The 19,074-nt window shown below is 38.4% G+C and overlaps 1 protein-coding gene across 35 annotated transcripts in view; it reads right to left on the bottom strand.

Moving 5' to 3' along the window:
- The window catches only part of LOC106883309 (teneurin-m), a 572,946-nt gene that overhangs the window by 9,957 nt on the left and 543,915 nt on the right, over positions 1-19,074 (bottom strand). For all 35 annotated transcript variants that reach the window (XM_089355687.1, XM_052969800.2, XM_052969805.2 and 32 more), the window contains 2 exons: positions 9,855-10,154; positions 609-2,220 (listed from right to left, as the gene is read on the bottom strand). In XM_089355687.1, coding sequence (XP_089211813.1) covers positions 609-2,220; positions 9,855-10,154 — 1,912 coding nt within the window. The remainder of the gene's footprint in view (positions 1-608; positions 2,221-9,854; positions 10,155-19,074) is intronic.

Genomic DNA, 19,074 nt, shown 5'->3' with positions numbered 1-19,074 from the left:
ATAAACTGGCTCAGAAGCTCTGTATTCACATTTTGGGAGGCTGAATGGATAGAAAACACATTTGCAAATGCCAAAGATGATGAAGGAATGACAACGTCAAGGACTGGATAAGAGAGGGACCTAAGCAGAATGGACATACATGTGTGGCAGAAATGAGAAGGGGCAGAATTAGTCAATCAAATCATTCTTTTACAAATGATTTATATTACTTGCATATATTACATTTCCTTTGTTTCAAGTAAAAATAAATTAAATAGCAAATGCACTTTTGACATATTTACAACATATTAATAATTATTTGATTAAATAAATTTCAACTCATGTCTAATGATCTAAACTTATGTATGATTCTCTTTGACTCATGTTTGGAATGCAAAACCTAATGAAATTGTTAATTATTACAATTATATAATTGAAGTCTTTTGACATCTTCAATCAAATCAAAGTAAGTAATGTGAACTAAGAATGGTCAGTGCTTTGTATGTGTGAAGCTGTAATAACAATCTATGAAGAGAACAATTTATAGACATCATATCTAGCCATAAATAAATTTTTTAAATCTCAATAGGTAAAAAAATATCCCAACTCCTGTTGGTTTCAGATCTTACCTGTTAATGGGTATTTCCGATTTTTCGTATGTAAATTGACTAATAAGTGATATTGGTAGATATTTAACACCTCTGGTTTCTCAATTGCATCTTTGACCTTTTCAAATACATTTGAAAAGTCTGGTGCGACCCATCGTCCTATTTGTGGATCATAAACTCGGTTTCTAATGTGTAAAAGTTTTGTAATTGGATTGTGGATTCCTCCTTGGAAACCAAAAGAGAATTCAAAATGGGGATTAGTGTCTGAGGTTACTGAACCAAGAGGATCATAGCTCATTTGTTTCATAACATTCCCTTGGATGTCAAAAACAACAAGAGGAGTTCCAGTTGGGTCATTTGCAATATAGTAGGAATTTCCACGCCGTTCCATGCTTACTAAATGGCCAAGTTCATCATAATGATATTGTGTGGTGTCCCCATTTCCATGATTGTAGGTGTGTGTTATTCGTTCAGGATGTTCCACATCCAGATAAAAATACTGCAGTACATTGCCTACAAGGTCTTTAAAAACAACAAGTCTCCCAATTGGATCATAGGAGAAGAACACTTTATATTCCTCAGTTTTCGTCACTGAACGTAACTGACCAAGAGAGTTAAAATACAAGTGTTCCTTATTACGCTGTACCATGAAACCATCGGGGTCAAATTTGTAGTATTTTTCCCCGTATTTCTTAATATGATCTGCTTCATCAAAGTGCAGTTCTTTTGTCCGACCATCAGTTGTGATTTTGGCTATATTTCCATTGGCATCGTAGCCAAAGTGCCAAGCTCTTTTGTCATCAATTAATACATCAATAACATTGTTATCAATATCATAAACATACTCCACTGCTTCAGAGTTGACATGACCAATTTTACGTCTCCATTCATGAATTCGATTTGTATGGTCATAGTTGATCTCAAGTTTAAAACGTTGAGCTTCTATAAATTTGTACTCAATGTCTTTCAGTCTTCCGTAATGGTCATATTCACGGTTGATTTTGACATTTTCATCAGAGATTATCTCTCTGTCAGGTAAGGGCCAGTTTACTTTAAACTGCTTAATATTTGCCAGTTTCCCAGTGTTGGTATTATAGCTGAAATTAGTCGATGTCGTCTCGTTATTGGTGAACACAATGTGCATATAAGTAAGCCGGAAGTTGTTGTCATAGTTGTAGAAAGATTTGGCACCGATAAGTTGCCTGTCTTGCTGGAATTGAACTTCGATGCTACTAATCAAGGTACTGCTGTGGTAATACAGATACTGGCACCCATAACCCGTGTAAAAGGCTTCTAGTTTATTCAGCTTCCCAGTCTGACTGTCATAGCCATAGCTGATGTGAGAGTCATCAAACAGAATAGTGACAGGCTGAAAGTGGTTGTTATATCTGTAGATGACTCGCTTGCGTTCACTTGGATACAGGATCTGCCGCAGCTTTCCATTTCCATCAATGTCTTTGATGAATGGTAACTGAGCCTTAGGAGGGTAGTATAGATAACGCTGGAATCTGATCGATGTGACGTAAGCAAATCTATGCACTCCTAAGCTGGGCATTGTCACAGAAATCAGATTGCCTTCTGAATCATAATGGAACCGGTATTGCTTACCACTTGGAAGAATAATGTCAGTTGGCTGGAAGAGATAAGAAAATTTTTATGAGATATACAGTTGAAGATGGATTCAAACAAATCGTATATACAGCAACACAAATTTAAATGATAATAAGTACAAGGCCTGAAATTTTTGGAGAGTGTGTGGGTGGGTGGGGTGTTGCTAGTTGATTAGATCTGATCTTGACAGAAGTTGAACTCAGAATGTCAAGACAAACAAAATGAGACAAAGCATTTTGTTCAGCATGCTACCACCTTAAAAATAGTTAAATGTGTCAGAATAATTTAATATGCATTTCTTGCCAATATAAATGCTGTATTTTAGACAATACCAAATTTCCTACAACCACTGGTTGTGTCATTTTCTCATAACATGTGTAATTATCATTTTCTAGGTCGAATTTTTATTGTAAATGTATGTGTATATGCATATGTTTCTGTGTGTATAGTCAGGCTGATAAAAGTCACAAAACTGCAGAATTCATAGACTTCATTTTAGAAAAGGTAACCGTCCATCTGAATTTCCTGTGATTTTATTGGACGTTGATTTGTTATCTATTTTTGGCAGTAAAACACATTCAGAATGAAGTGTAAGGAGGCTACTAAAACAACAAAAAATACAAGCATCAGATTTGAACTCACAAACTTATGATCTAATAATTTATGCCTGCTAAAAAATTGTCATTTATGAAAAAAGAAGCAAAAATTTTTTTTCTTTTACAAAGCAAATTATTTATATTTCTCACAACTGCTCAGTCAATAAAATCCCTCAATCTTTGGGATACCATAATCCATCTCAGATTATCTCTGAGTAGACTTAGGACAAAATGTATTCCTGCCACAATTCTTCTGTCCTTCTCATGTGCATTATGTATCTTGGACTGAATTATACAAGATGTCCCTCTATATTAAGACTGCAAGATGCAATCTCAGGAAAACTTGGCTGCTATTTCTTCCATATTCCATAGTCACTTCGAAGTCCCACTCATTGGGTCACTCCAGAGAATAGGAGAGATGAAGTAATATTTCAAGGGTGTGTAAGTCTGTAGTTGTGGGAAGGAGAACAAAATTAGCACAGTAGTGTAAGCAGCAGTGAGAAAATACACAATGGAGGAAACTATGCATGCAGACTGGTACACACACACACACACACGCGCGCGCTAGAGAGTGCCATTAAAAGGTTGGCAGTTGGGAGAATAAAAATTAAGAAACAAAGAAAAAAAATAAGCAAAAAAATTGTTATCCCAAGAAGGACAATAGGTCAGAAGTAGTCAGTTCCTGCGAGGAGGCATTTAACGTTTCTTTGGAAAATGTCAAGCACTATTTATTGCAACAGACTAAAAACAATTGATGAAATTACAAGAAGAAACACAACAATAATAATAATAGTAGTAGCAGTAGTAGTAGTAGTAGTAGGTACTCTGTTTATTTTCTTTACCTTTTTCATTTCATGTTATTTATTCGATTATTTTTGTGCTTTTATGTTTTTATTTATTATATTTTTATTTCTTTATTTCTGACGAGCCAATAATGAAGTAGGGTACAACATTTGAAGAGACATGTAGATATAACACAGCAAGAAACTTCACTTGAGCTGAATGATGATGATTATGATGAGGAGGAGGAAGACAATGACTAACTAAAAGAACATCCACACCAACATACCAAACAAGAAAAGTGAAACCAAAAACAACAAAAAGCATTAAAAAACTTATGTCAAAGAGGTGACAAGATTGAAAGTGGTTGAGGGTGGGGGAAGGAAGATATTATAATTTGAATTATCGTGATAATTTTAATTTTTCATGCATTTTCTAATGTATGGTTGTGTGGTTAAGAAGTTTGCTTTCCAGCCATGTGTTTTCTGGTTCAGTCCCATCGCAGGCCACACTAGACAAGGAATTTTTTTCTGTAGCCCAAGACTAGCCAAAACCTTGTGAGAGGATTTAAGAGGGAGAGAGAGAGAGAGAGTGACAAAAGTCTGACATATTTGTGTGTGTGTGCACTTGTAGGGAGAGGGATTTAAAAAATGAGATAACTGAAGATGCAGTGAAGCCATTATCTTTCCCCCCATCCTCACTCTCCATGTTAAGATCACTGTATCACTTCTACCCTCTTTCTCTTGCATGTTTACTTTAGCTCTGACTTTCCACTCAGGCTCACTTTGTAAAATCCCCTGTTTTAGTTTCTCATTTCCTCTCTCATGTTTTAGCATTACACAAAAGAAAGATGAGCTGAGAAAGACAAGAGAAAGAGTCTGTTACTGGTAATGGAGCACAAAAGAGAGGAACTAAGCTGGAAGTCAAAAGAAGATGATGAAGTTGGCTACCCCTGCTGATATGCTAACAGGAGGACGTTACCACTCAGGGTCAAAATACCTAATGATTGTGGGATGCTTGAATATCATCTAATGACACCAATTGCTCTTGGTCAAAGCTACATTCACCAAATGTAAATGAAGAAGTATGTTCCCTTAAGTGAATATCCGTGTCCCATGCAAAAATGGATTGGACAGTTCGATAGGGTCCAGGGATTCAAGAGCTGCATCATGCTCCAGTCTCTGTTTTCACCTTGTTTCTGCAGTTAACTGTTTCTAATTAATCCCAACTGCTTTATAACACAAAATGAGGGCTCTAGTCCTGCCACGGCATGCAAGAGTATGAACCCCCACTGATACCAGGGGACAGATCAGGTTTCTTGTGGTGTGCAGAAGCTACATGGCTGCTCACATTCAGAAGAGTGAGAGCGAGAGAATGAGGATAGGGTACTGTAAACACACTAAATAGTGCTGATAAGGTGTCTAGGTGGTCCCTCAAGGTAAGAAGTGAATAGAAGCAAGTAGGGACTGAGAAATTGGGAGTGTAGGTAGATGGGGGTGGGAATTTGCAAGAGTGTATGGAGCAGACAGAAATAGGGAAACAGAAGCTGGAAGAGGGGCAACAATGGTAAAAACAGGGTAGGTTTGAGGGGTGCATGTTGGGAGTAGGGGATAAGGGGTGCAACATGACCAATGATCTGAGGAGAGCAGAAGCAATGAGGGAAGTGAATAGCAGAATAATGATGATGATAGAGTTGTAAGTGAGGAGGACAAGAGAGATGGGGGTGTGACTGGGTAGGCTATAAGGGTGGGAGGGAGAAAGTAGAGGGCATAGCGCAAAGGAAGGGATGATTTAATGGATAAAAAATGAATAATAAATTAAATGGTTTGTAGGGGTCAATAAGAATAAAATGGAATCAAAGGCGAGCAAAAGCAACTGGTGGTGGGTAGATTTGGGGAGCAGATTGGGCAATTATATATATATATATATATATGTATGTACATATATACGATATATATATGTATGCATATATATATATATATATATATATATATATATATATATATATATATATATATGTGTATGTATATATACAATATATATATATATATATCGTCGGCATGCTGAAAGGTAGATCTGGTGAAATTGTTGAGATGCTTGAACGGAGATGCGTAGATATGTGCTGCATCCAGGAAGTAAGATGGAGAGGAGGTTCTGCAAGGTTCCTCACAGGCAAAGAACACAGGTACAAGATTTTCTGGGCAGGGAACACTGACGGGGTCGGGGGCGTAGGAATACTTCTAGCGGAGAAATGGGTGGATAAGGTAATCGAGGTCGTTAGAGTAAGTGACAGAGTACTTAAGATCAGACTAGTGCTTCATCATAGATTAGCTACTGTCATCTCAGCCTATGCACCTCAACCTGGGCTACCAGATGGTCTGAAAGACCAATTCTATGACACCCTCTTGCAAACTACCTCGTCGACGAGTGACAGGGACCTTCTCTTTGTGGCTGGAGACTTCAACGGTCATGTCGGACGTCGTGCTGGGGGCTTCCATGGCATACATGGAGGCTATGGCTTCGGTTCCCGCAACGAGGAGGGAACCAGACTGCTGGAGTTCTGTGATGCAACCAATCTTATGGTCTGCAATACCAACTTCAGGAAACCTGCCAGTCACCTAGTCACCTACCGCTCCGGCAGACACTCTAGCCAAATCGACTACATCCTCGCCAGAAATAGGGAAAGAGGGCGGCTTATAAATGCCAAAACCTACCCTGGCGAAGAATGTACCCCACAACATAGATTAGTAGTTAGCGACTTTGGGATCAAGGCAAAATGGGTGCCCAGAATTAGACAGGCTTGGAGAAGAAGGGTGTGGAAGCTTAAAGACCCTGCAAACGGACAGAGACTTAGAGACAAGTTACTTGAAGCATTTAACGAAATAGAAGGGGATATAGCATCATACAACGTGGAAGACAATTGGAGATTTCTGAGGGACAACCTGTTGAAAGCCACCGACCAGATTTGTGGGTGGTGTAAGGTCCCCTCCCAACCCAGAGTAACGTGGTGGTGGAACAAGGAGGTAGACAGGGCTATTAGACAAAAGAAACAGGCTTGGAAGGACTGGAAGAACGGTGGTAGCAGGGAATTGTACCAAAGTGCCAGAAGGGAGGCTAGGCGACAGGTTTATTTAGCCAGAGGGGAAGCAGATAAGGAAAGATTTGCCAATGTTCTGCGCCGTGAGGACCAAAGACTCGAGGTATTTCGTGTTGCAAGACAGTGTAGGAGAGAGAATAGTGATGTTGTAGGAGAGAAATGTGTTCGCATGGATGATGGTACGCTTGCATTAAATGAGGATGCAAAGAAAGAGGTCTGGAGATGCCACTACGATAGATTGCTTAATAAAGAGAATGAATGGGATAAAGAGAGCCTGCCTTATGTCGACCCAATAGAGGGACCAGCTATCCGAGTTGATAGCACCAGGGTAGATAAAGCAATTAAGAGTATGAAGACCGGGAAAGCCCCCGGCCCATCAGGAATCACTGCAGAGATGCTCAAAATATCTGGCAGTGTTGGCTATAGCCTAGTCACCCGTATTACGAACCAGGTGATACACGAAGGAGTCATACCCTATGACTGGTGTAGCAGCATCATAGTCAACTGCTACAAAGGTAAAGGGGACGCTTTAGATACAAATAATTACAGAGGCATCAAGCTGTTAGATCAGGTTATGAAAGTTACAGAGAGGGTCATAGCCCAACTAATTAGGGAGCGAATCAATTTAGATGAGATGCAGTTTGGGTTCGTGCCAGGTAAAAGCACTACTGATGCCTTATTTCTAGTGAGACAGTTGCAGGAGAAATACCTAGCTAAGGATAAACCTCTGTACCTGGCTTTCGTTGACATGGAGAAAGCCTTTGACAGGGTCCCTCGATCCCTTATCTGGTGGTCAATGAGGAAACTTGGGATAGAAGAATGGTTAGTGAGAGCTGTGCGAGCCATGTACAGAGATGCTGCCAGTAAGGTGAGGGTTGGAAATGAGTACAGCAATGAATTCCGGGTAGAGGTAGGGGTCCACCAAGGTTCCGTACTCAGCCCCCTATTATTTACCATAGTCCTCCAGGCAATCACAGAGGAGTTCAAGACAGGCTGCCCCTGGGAGCTCCTCTATGCTGATGACCTTGCCCTAATTGCGGAGTCACTATCAGAACTAGAGGAGAAGTTTCAGGTGTGGAAGCAAGGTCTAGAATTGAAGGGCCTTAGAGTCAACCTAGCTAAAACCAAAATCCTAATAAGTAGGAAGGTAGATAAAACACAAACCCCTTCAGGTAGATGGCCCTGCTCAGTATGTAGAAAAGGAGTAGGTAGTAACTCTATAAGATGTACCCGGTGCAAGCTATGGACACATAAGAGGTGCAGCAACATCAAAGGCAGGTTAACTAGCAAGTTAGTTTTTGTTTGTGGCAGATGTTCAGGTGCAATAAAGACTGCAAACAAACAGGAAACAACTTCTATCTCATTCCAGGGTGAAAAACTAGAGGTAGTCGATAGCTTCCGCTATCTGGGCGACCAAGTTAGTAGTGGGGGTGGGTGCGCTGAAAGTGTAGCTGCTAGAATAAGAATAGCCTGGGCAAAGTTTAGAGAGCTCTTACCCCTGCTGGCGACAAAGGGACTCTCACTCAGAGTAAAAGGCAGACTGTATGACGCATGCGTACGAACAACCATGCTACATGGCAGTGAAACATGGGCTGTAACTGCTGAGGACATACGTAAGCTCGCAAGGAATGAAGCCAGTATGCTCCGTTGGATGTGTAATGTCAATGTGAATACCCGTCAGAGTGTAAGTATCTTGAGAGAAAAGCTGAACATTAGAAGCATCAGTTGTGGCGTGCAAGAGAGACGATTGCGCTGGTATGGACATGTGGTGAGAATGGAGGAGGATAGCTGCGTGAAAAAGTGCCACACCCTAACAGTTGAGGGAACCCGTGGAAGAGGTAGGCCCAGGAAGACCTGGGCTGAGGTGGTGAGGCAAGACCTTCGTACATTGGGCCTCACCGAGGCGATGACTACGGACCGAGACCTTTGGAAATGGGCTGTGCGTGAGAAGACCCGGCAAGCCAAGTAAGATCGTTGCCAGTGCCCCTGGACTGGTTCTTGTGCGGGTGGCACATGAGATGCACCATTTTGAGCGTGGCCGTTGCCAGTACCGCCTGACTGGCTCCTGTAGGATTTTCGAGCGAGATCGTTGCCAGTGCCCCTGGACTGGCTTGTGCGGGTGGCACATAAAAGACACCATTTCGAGCGTGGCCGTTTTCGTGCGGGTGACACGTAAAAGCACCCACTACACTCTCTGAGTGGTTGGCGTTAGGAAGGGCATCCAGCTGTAGAAACTCTGCCAAATCAGACTGGAGCCTGGTGTTGCCATCCGGTTTCACCAGTCCTCAGTCAAATCGTCCAACCCATGCTAGCATGGAAAGCGGACGTTAAACGATGATGATGATGATGATGATGATGTGTACATATTTTTACAAGTGAGTGAACAAATGAAAGAAGGGTGCTCAACCAATTTATTGGCCGTTACATGTATGGATACACGCGCACAAACAGACACAGAGACACATACACAGAAACAGAACTTCCAGAACTCAGTTTCACAATTTCAAACCATTTTTTTTATTTCAACAGCAATGGTGGTATATCATCATCATCATTTTAACGTCTGCTTTTCCATGTTGCATAGGTTGGATGGAGTTTACTGTGGCAGATTTTCTATGGCTGGATGCCTTTCTGCTGCCACTCTGCCCTATTTTCAAGCCAGGTAATATTTCCCCAAGGACAGATGTTCTTTGCAGAATATTGCAAAAGAATGGCAGTGATATTCATTAACGATTATGATGCAGTCTCAAGACAAGGAAGCACAAACACATTGACACACACACACATATATATATATATGTGTGTGATAGGCTTCATTTAGTTTCTATCTACCAAATCCATTTACAAGGTTTTGGTCAGTCAGGGGCTATAACAAATTTTACTTACCCAAAGTACCACGCAGTGGAATGGAACCTGAATTCATGTAGCTAGAAAGCAAACTACTGAGCCACAGTCACATGACATCTCATTGATGATGATGATGATGATGATATATATATATACATATATACATATACATATATATATATATATATAAGAGAGAGAGAAAGATAAATATAGATATACATACACACACATATATATACATACATATATACACATATAAATGGAGGGCCAGTATTTAGTGTGAGTGTGTTGACAAAAACAAAAATCAACAATGAAGACATCCCTGTCTATACTTACTTTAAGCCCGTAACTATAAATATACCGATATTGAGCGCCATTTGTGGAAATCTTTTCCACCATCATTCCCTTCTCGTACATGCGTTGTTCAGTAAGTTCACCATATTGCCATTTCTCTACGGCTCCATGCCTGGTGTAGCTAATATTCAAGTCATTGTGACCAGTGTTGGGCAAGAAATGGGTTGGTAGGCCAGTGTTGTCATAGACAACTGTTAATATGTCTCTCATGGACTTGTCCATTACAGTTTCTGTGTTCGTCTCCCGGTTGTACTCAACAGTCAACAAGTTGACACCGTTTATCTGTAAGATAAGAATAATAATAATAATAATGAGAAGAATAGTAACAATTTAGGCACATAACATCAACTCCAATAATTTAACGGTAAATAAAACTACTTTCTCTATTAACTCCAGTGGTTGACAAAATTATTGAGAATAGGACGACAATACAGTGTGGTATTACGTAAAAAGCATGTAAAAAAATGAAAGTAGCAAAACAAAATTCCCCCAAGATGAGAGACCTCCATGGGTTATTCTTGAAAACTCTATTAGGCACATACTCATGGCAGGCCAGTTCACTTGGATTTAGGCTCATCATTCACCCACCTTTCAACAAATTTGCAAAGAGGCAACACTTCATTCTCCATTCCTATTTTTCTTTTCAAGAGAACTTGATGAGAGTTAGACCAAAGAGGAAGTTTTTCTTCTGCCTTTTCAATCTTGTCTGCCACATAACACCTTTCATTAGAGTCCCTAGACAATGACTGCCTTACTGATTGATAAAAGGGAGGAGGAGGAGCAGGTAGCATGATCTTTACAATGGACTCAGCTGAGAACTGAATCCATCCTCCTAAATATGGCAGCAGGGGTTAGATATATAACTCTACAAGTCAGCAATGCTCCAGCCCTGGACACAGAATACGTACAGAAAAAAGGTTTTCATTTGCTGGACATCAATGACAAACTTGGCTGATTTCATTCATTTGATAAGAGGAGAGATATTAGAAAGACAGTTTACAATTTATTTTGGGATTTACATAACAATGAAATGCAAGTGAGGGAGAACAATTACACATTGATATTGAAAACAACACTAACTGCAACACAAACAGCTCCCCACTCTCCCTAAAGAAACAAAAAAAAAAAAGAAGAAACTTCCAGTTCTTCTTTCAGCTTGAACATTAACTATTCACATGAAATATCTTTAGCTCAATCAATTTCGCAATAAACCGAAAGCCATTGGGAAATGTTAGTAGAAGACAGCATCTTTTAAATAAGCGTCCTTATTGCAATATCCGTTATTGTCTGTTCTTAAAACTTGATGCATCTTCTCTCTCTTTCCATTCTCCTCGTCTTTCATTTGATATCTCTTTCCCTGCCCTCACATGGGCATTTTTATACATTTCTTTGTTTTTCAGAGATATATTTTGGTATTAAATATATTTTCTTCTCTTGACCAATCAAGTAATCAGTGTGTGTGTGTGTGTGTGTGTGTGTATATATATATATATATATATATATATATATATATATATATATAATATAGATAGATATATGTACATATATCTCTGTGTGTGTGTGTGTATGTATACACACACACACACACATATATATATAATATAATATATACACAGACTACGAACATATATTTTGAAAATACTAAGCGCACACAAAATATAGGTTTGTAGTTTTATTTAATGAAACCTGCTGATAGAAACTTCCATATAAGGATGGATTAAACTGTGTCTATGTGATAAATAATGTGTTGCTCATGCCTGTTTTCAAAGAGAAAAAAAAAAGAAATAATTCAATCAACCCTCACTCTACTGTCTGTCTTACCCCACCCCCACCACATACACACACACACACACACACCTATATTAACATTACTAGAATTTTCTCTAAAACCTCTTGGTTCCTGCCAACAATTTTTCCAAAGATCAACTGAAGAGGCAGTAAAAGGGTGACATTGGTGACACCAAACAATTAGTCTTCATTTAGTATGGAAAACAATTAATAGTCTAATGGTGCTACCATACTACAAGTATTGAACACTCCTCAACAGCATGATGGCCAACACATCACATTAACCATTGATATTGAAAACAATTCTAACTGCAACAAAACAGCACACACACCCACCTCCCACCCCACCAAAAAAAACTTCCAGTTCTTCTTTCAGCTTGAACATTAACTATTCAATACTAATTGTTTGCATGACTGATCAAATAGTAATCAATAGTGCTGGTCTGGTTGGTTGGCTGGTTGGCTGGTAGGAGAGTGTGTAAGCAGGGTTGGGAATGCAGAAATCAATATGAATGTAAGGGTGGGGGTGGGGGGTGGGGAAATAGAAAACTACAAATAAAAATATATAAAAACATGAAGATACATGTTAAACAACAAACAGAAGAATGCTATGCTTTGTGTTGTTGTTGTTGTTGTTTGTATTGCTTGTGCTGATTGTGTTGTTTTTGTCGATAGAGGAATAAAACGTTTTTATAGAATTGAGGCAAAGGAAATATTTTGGTATGACAACAACCTCGAAACACTGCAATAAACTAGTCTTTCATTTGTTTTATTTAATATAGTGCAGTGTAGAACAGTGGTAATGGAGGGGGGAGGTCATGGCATTGTTGTTATTTAATTGCAAGTACCTGATTGATCAGAGCCACCATCAAAGTCAGTCAAACATTGTCCAATCATCTTTTTAAAGCTTATGTAAGATAATCATTACCTGATGTATCTTTCCCAAGATGGCTGGATGAGATTTTACTATCATTTCTAGCAGATTGAATAGCTCACATAAAAGACCCACAAATATAGCTTGGTCTAGAGTCTATGCTGTTGTTGATGTTTTGCTCCAGACCAATCTTCTTTCAGTAAGCATATGACCAAAGACATTCTTCCAGCTGGAATCATCTCTTCTGTCGATTTCCGTTATGCAATGTGTCCATCCTTTGCTAAAAAGGTTAGGTTTCATTTGAGAGAAATCTGACAGCCATTTCTGGCAGTTATAGTGATCTCCTTCATTGTTACAGTTAGTTTAATGTAACAGAGTACTGAAGAAGTGTAAACTGATGCTTGGAGCTTTCTTGATATGGCCTCCACTGATTATTCTATCAAGTTTCAACAGTGCAGAGAAGCTCAGGTTATGTGAAACCTGCATCCTAGATTTCAATCTAGTTTCAAACAAATTCACTTGCAATGCTGCAGTTTAGGATAAACATTTCATTGTAACAACATTCCACCCCACTCAGCTACCCTTTCAAAATAAAAAAACATCTTGTTCCTACTCAAAATCTGAACTTAGATAGTCTTATCTAAATGTTTACAAATTAAGCATTTTATTTATTCTGCGTTAAAAACGTCTCACCACCACCACCACCACCAAAAAGCAGAGATATAAAAGAGGGAAAACAGTCACCCCCTCAAAGCAATGATTTAAGGGGGGAAATTATTTTCTGCATATACAAGCCATTTGGGAGAAGAGTAAGTTTGAACACAAATCACTTTAGTGCTGCAACAGACCATCTTTCAAGTAATGCAGTATTAGATAGTGGTGGAGGAGTGGGAGAGAGTCTCATAGATATAACAGAGAGAATAAAAACTGGATTCTAGTGAACATACAGTTCTATATTTAAGAGATGAGGAATTATGTACGTTATTTACATTATTCGAAATTTCCCCAAGACACCTGACGAAGGCTAGAGGGTATATCAGCCGAAATGTTGTGTTAACAACAAACAACATGAGGACAAATATCCGTCGAATGTAAATAATGTAAATAATCATTGAATATTTATGGTGCATTTTAGAAGAACAAGTAAGGAGTCAATATCTTCCACCATCATCACTATAAGAACTACAGACTGTTTTGGCTGAAGAATGGACAAAATTCCATTGGGAACAATTCGAACTTTGTACAAGTCCATCCCTCGTAAATTCAAGGCAGTCCTACCCCATATTGAAATAAATTTGCTTGAAATTTTAAGGTGTTTCCATTATTTTGTCCCTGTATACATTTATATTAAGTATATATATATATATATATATATGTGGAGGCGCAATGGCCCAGTGGTTAGGGCAGCGGACTCGCGGTCGTAGGATCGCGGTTTTGATTCTCAGACCGGGCATTGTGAGTATTTATTGAGCAAAAACACCTAAAGCTCCATGAGGCTCCGGCATTCTTTCATCACAACTTTCTCTCACTCTTTCTTCCTGTTTCTGTTGTGCCTGTAATTCAAAGGGTCAGCCTTGTCACACTGTGTCACGCTGAATATCCCCGAGAACTACATTAAGGGTACACTTGTCTGTGGAGTGCTCAGCCACTTGCACGTTAATTTCATGAGCAGGCTGTTCCGTTGATCGGATCAACTGGAACCCTCGACGTCGTAAGCGATGGAGTGCCAACAACATATATATATATATATATATATTAAGTATATATATCATCATCATCGTCGTTTAACGTCCATTTTCCATGCTGGCATGGGTTCGATGATTTGACTGAGGTCTGGAGAGCCAGCAACTGCTCCAAGCTCCAATCTGATCTGGCAATGTTCCTAACGCCAACCACTCCAAAAGTGTAGTGGGTGCTTTTTACGTATGTATGTATGTATATATGTATGTGTGTCTCTCTCTATATATATATGCATGCATACATAACACACACACATACATACATGAGGCAGCAGTGTCAGACACCCCCTTACATTGACTAGCCATCAACCAATGTAAAAGTAGATCCAGGAGTGGTGATATGAAATCCCACCACCTGGAAGGAATCAGCCAAAGAAGAATCATATGAAGAAGTGCAAAATCATAGCAGTGCTCCAGCATGGTCGCAATGGCATCACTGAAATGAATAAAGGAACACTCACATCCATGTGCATGTAATTTATGGTGAATGATTGTCATCATTTCATCATGAAATTCTAGAACTTATCATTCAAAGATTCCATCAACCAAAAGAATCCTCCACAAATGATTAGGAACGGAAAGCTGAGTTGTTTGCCAAGGCATTTTCCAGAATTTCTGTTGTTATTAATTACTGGGTTATGTTTTCATTATCCTCCTTCTCCTCCTCATCATCATCACCATCACCATCATCATTATGGCTTCTAATATTTCTTGTTATTAATATTTCAAGGTTGTTGTTATTAATTTCATATGATTTCCTTATTGATACAGGCCAGTCCAGCCATAATATTTTGTGTACTGAATTTAAATCAATAAATATCAATGCAAAGGGAACTGACTGAATGTGTATGGGTATCAGAGACATTTTTAAGAGCTTCTATGAAATTTGTATAGATACAAAGAAGAAATGGACACACGCCAAATATCTCTTTAACAATTTTGAAGCTTAGAAACACATTTACTATGTCTGAAGTTGGATGTGTGAACACATAAATATGTTCATATGTATGTATGTGTGTGTATAGGGTGTGGTGAATAAACTGTCGTCTAAATTATGCAAAAATGAAAATACCACTGACATCTTGTTTTAACATATATTTACCAAAATTACTTTAAAATATCTTGAAATGCTAAAGAGTAAATTTATTCAATAAAATTGCCATTTGACTTCAACCACGACATCCAGATTACTTCGGAATCTCCTGCAAGTCTTTGGGAACAGTCTCCTTTTTTAAGTTGGGGAATGCTACCATAATCCTTGCCCTCAATTCATCTCTGGAATTATAAGGTGTTTTGTTGGTCTCTTGCTCAACTGCACCTCACACATAAGAATCAAAGAGGTTGCAGTCTGGGGAGTTAGGTGGCCAGATGTTAGGGTTGATGTTGTCGTAGAAATTGGCTGACAGCCATGACTGGGTTCCCCTGCTTGTGTGGCATGGTGCAGAGTCCTGTTGCCAGACATAGTGTCTTCCAGCAGCCACCCTCTTGACCCAGGGCAGCACTACCTCCTCCAGGTAGTTGATGTAGGCCTCCGTGTTGAGTCTGAGGCCGTGTGGGAAGATGAATGGAGACATAATCTCACCATCACTAGTCATCACTCCAAATATCATGATGTTGACTGGATGTTTGATTTTTACCATTCTCGGTACATGTCCCCAGATTGTACTGTCCTCAGACTGACACCAAAACACTCTGAAATGTTCAAATTAGAGCTTCTGGCATGAATGCCAAGCAGTACAGCATGTCATTTCCAAATTTCTGGCAGAGTGAATACTGTCACTCTGCTGTTTTTCTCACAGACAGTTCCCAACTGACCTTACTATACTATGTAGTCAACAAAATTAAAGACAAACAAAGTGCAAACACAAAATAAAAAAATAAAATGGTGAAAATTTACTCATCGCACCCTGTATCGTCATCATTTAACGTCCGCTTTCCATGCTAGCATGGGTTGGACGATTTGACTGAGGACTGGTGAAACCGGATGGCTACACCAGGCTCCAATCTGATTTGGCAGAGTTTCTACAGCTGGATGCCCTTCCTAACGCCGAGTCATCTAAGAGATCTTCATGTTGTTGTTTTTATTATATCTCCCTTTCTCTCTTCGTATATATATATATATATAATACAAATAATATGTGAGTATACGCATATATATGTACATGTATGTGCATACCTACATCTACATGTATATATAGATGCATATCTAGGTACAGGACGTTACAACAAAATGTGGACAAACTGAAAAACAAAAACATAAACAAAGCATGGGAAACAAACTTTTTTTGGGACAACGGTATATATATATATGTATATATATAAACAATATAAGAGTATATGCATATATATGTACATGTATGTATATATGTTCATCCACATGTACATATAGATACATAACTGGGTACATGACGTGGCAAAAGAACAAGGACAAAAATGGTAAACAAGGTGCAACAAACAAGCAGGCCACATAGAAACATCCCCTTCATCAGCTGCCACCATTAAAACTCCGGCGTTTCGAAGAATTAAGGCAGTACGCATATATGTATATATATATATATATGTATATATATATATATATATATGTGTGTGTGTGTATATATATATATATATATATGTCAGAGTTATTAATGAGGGATTATCAATCGGGGCAAAATCCTTTATAAGCTCCCTGTTTGTACACCAGGCTAACAATATTGTTTAGATTGATAAGGAACTCTGTGCATTTTTGTGGCAAGGTCCAAAGTTTTAGTTCATTGCCATTCTATATTGTAAATCAATGGTTGTGCTCCAGTTACACTGGTTTCCACACAGAGTGATAGACAAGACAAGCCATAAAGAGTGCTCATTACATATTCTTTCCACAATAAAGGAAAATATGTAATCACCATTATTTATGCCTTGTCTTGTATAAGAATGGAAGGACGGATGGATGTATAAAAATATGAGAGATAAATTAGTCAGCAGGGGAAGAACTGTCCCTGATGTTCCAACGCCATTGAGACTTGTAAATGGCACTCTGAGAGCACCACTAATGAGTTGAGCTTTACTACACAAGTCTCAAGTCATCCTCTCACCAAAACAATCTGATTTCCTCTGGCAATGTTTTGATGGTGATAACTTCTTTTTGCCTACAAAACAAATGTATCAACAATGTTTGTTATAAGACACACAACACTCTCTTGGTGACATGGAGAGATTGTTTTGCCTGATACAAAACCTAAACATTGAAAGAGGAATACAATTATATTTTTCTTAGTTTTAGATTTTAAAAAATTCTCTAAAACAAAGAATTTTTAGGAAAAAAAAACAAAACTAATAAACATAAGTGAATAAATTTTAAAATGCTTTTTCTATCATCAATTTTTTTTATTATTAGTATTATTATTATTATTATTATCATCTAATAATAAAAAATAAAATTGTTTAAAATAATGAAATTATCGACGCAATAATTCGATAAATGATGAGTATTCAGTAGTAGAAAGTTGGAAACTCCACTTCATCGAATAAAATTAATTAAATCATCTAAAACACATGATCAACAACAAGACAAGCAGCAGTAGCTTAAAGCTAAACCAAAATACTGCTGCTGCTGCTGCCGCTGCTGCTGCTGCCGCTGCCGCTGCTGCAGTTGTTGTTTTGATATTGATTTCTTTATCAGGCTCTTTCATTTTGTCGTTTTCTTGATTGTTTTCTTTGTTTTTTGTGGCAGAGAGTTACCTTTAGAAATAGGATATTAAATATTGACTTTATTCTGATAAATTAAAGATGCTTATTTTACTGGCCCAGAGAGAGAGATGAAATATAAAGAGGAATCCAAGAAGATTTGAGCCGCTCCAGAAATGATTAACCATGCTAAACACAGTGGAATATAATAGATTTCCGCAATCATTCAACTGTGCTAGTTTGTCTAGCATTGTCTCTGATCAATTATCATTACTAACAGTATTGTTGGAGAATTAAAGAGGTATTTCATTTTGGCCCTTAACATTCAAATTTCAGATCCCATTCACTTGGTGAAATACCAGTCATGTATTCCAAGTTTATATGTTCCCTTATACTCTTCTGACAATCTTATAAACTGTCCTGGTTGTTGTTCACAAAACTGACTTTTTGCGGAGTGGGGTCTGAACCTTTAAAGAATGAGTTCCCTGTTGCTTCAGCTGATTTTGAGGCCATGAAGCTGTCATCTCTTTTCATCAATGAGACACGTCCTCTTGTATTCCGTTATGAGTTATTTCACCACCAATGTCATTAAATACAGATAATATATTGAAGATGATCAGCTAATGTGGTCATCATTGCCATCAGGTAGCGATCAGTATGTCGTCGTCATCATCATCATCATCATAACTAAGGCAGCAAGCTAACAGAATCATTAGCATTCTGGGCTAACTGCTTCATCCATCTTGATGTTCTGAGTTCAAATTCTGCTGAGTTCACTTTGTCTTTCATCCTTTCAGGGTCAATAAAAATGAGTGTCAGTTGAACACTGGGGTCGATGTAATTGAAGTACTTCTCTCCTAAAATTGCTGGCCTTGTGCCAAAATTGAAACCATTATTATTATTATTATTATTATTATTCAAAAGGTGAAAGAGATGGTTAAACATAGAAAAGTATTTATCATTTTCTTTTTTATGTTTAATTTTTAAAAATCACTGTTGTTGATTTTTGTCCCTTTCCTCCCTTTCTAGACTTGGTGAACTGAATACCAGTCATGAACTAGGGAGGAATTAATTGATTATCTGTATACCTTATAAGTTTGTGTCCCAGTGCTAGTTCAAAAAATCAATAGTTTTT

The sequence above is a fragment of the Octopus bimaculoides genome, chromosome 7 (assembly GCF_046866305.1).
Source record: "Octopus bimaculoides isolate indiv1 chromosome 7, ASM4686630v1, whole genome shotgun sequence".
Lineage (NCBI taxonomy): Eukaryota > Metazoa > Mollusca > Cephalopoda > Octopoda > Octopodidae > Octopus > Octopus bimaculoides.
This window is presented reverse-complemented; position numbering and strand designations above follow the sequence as displayed.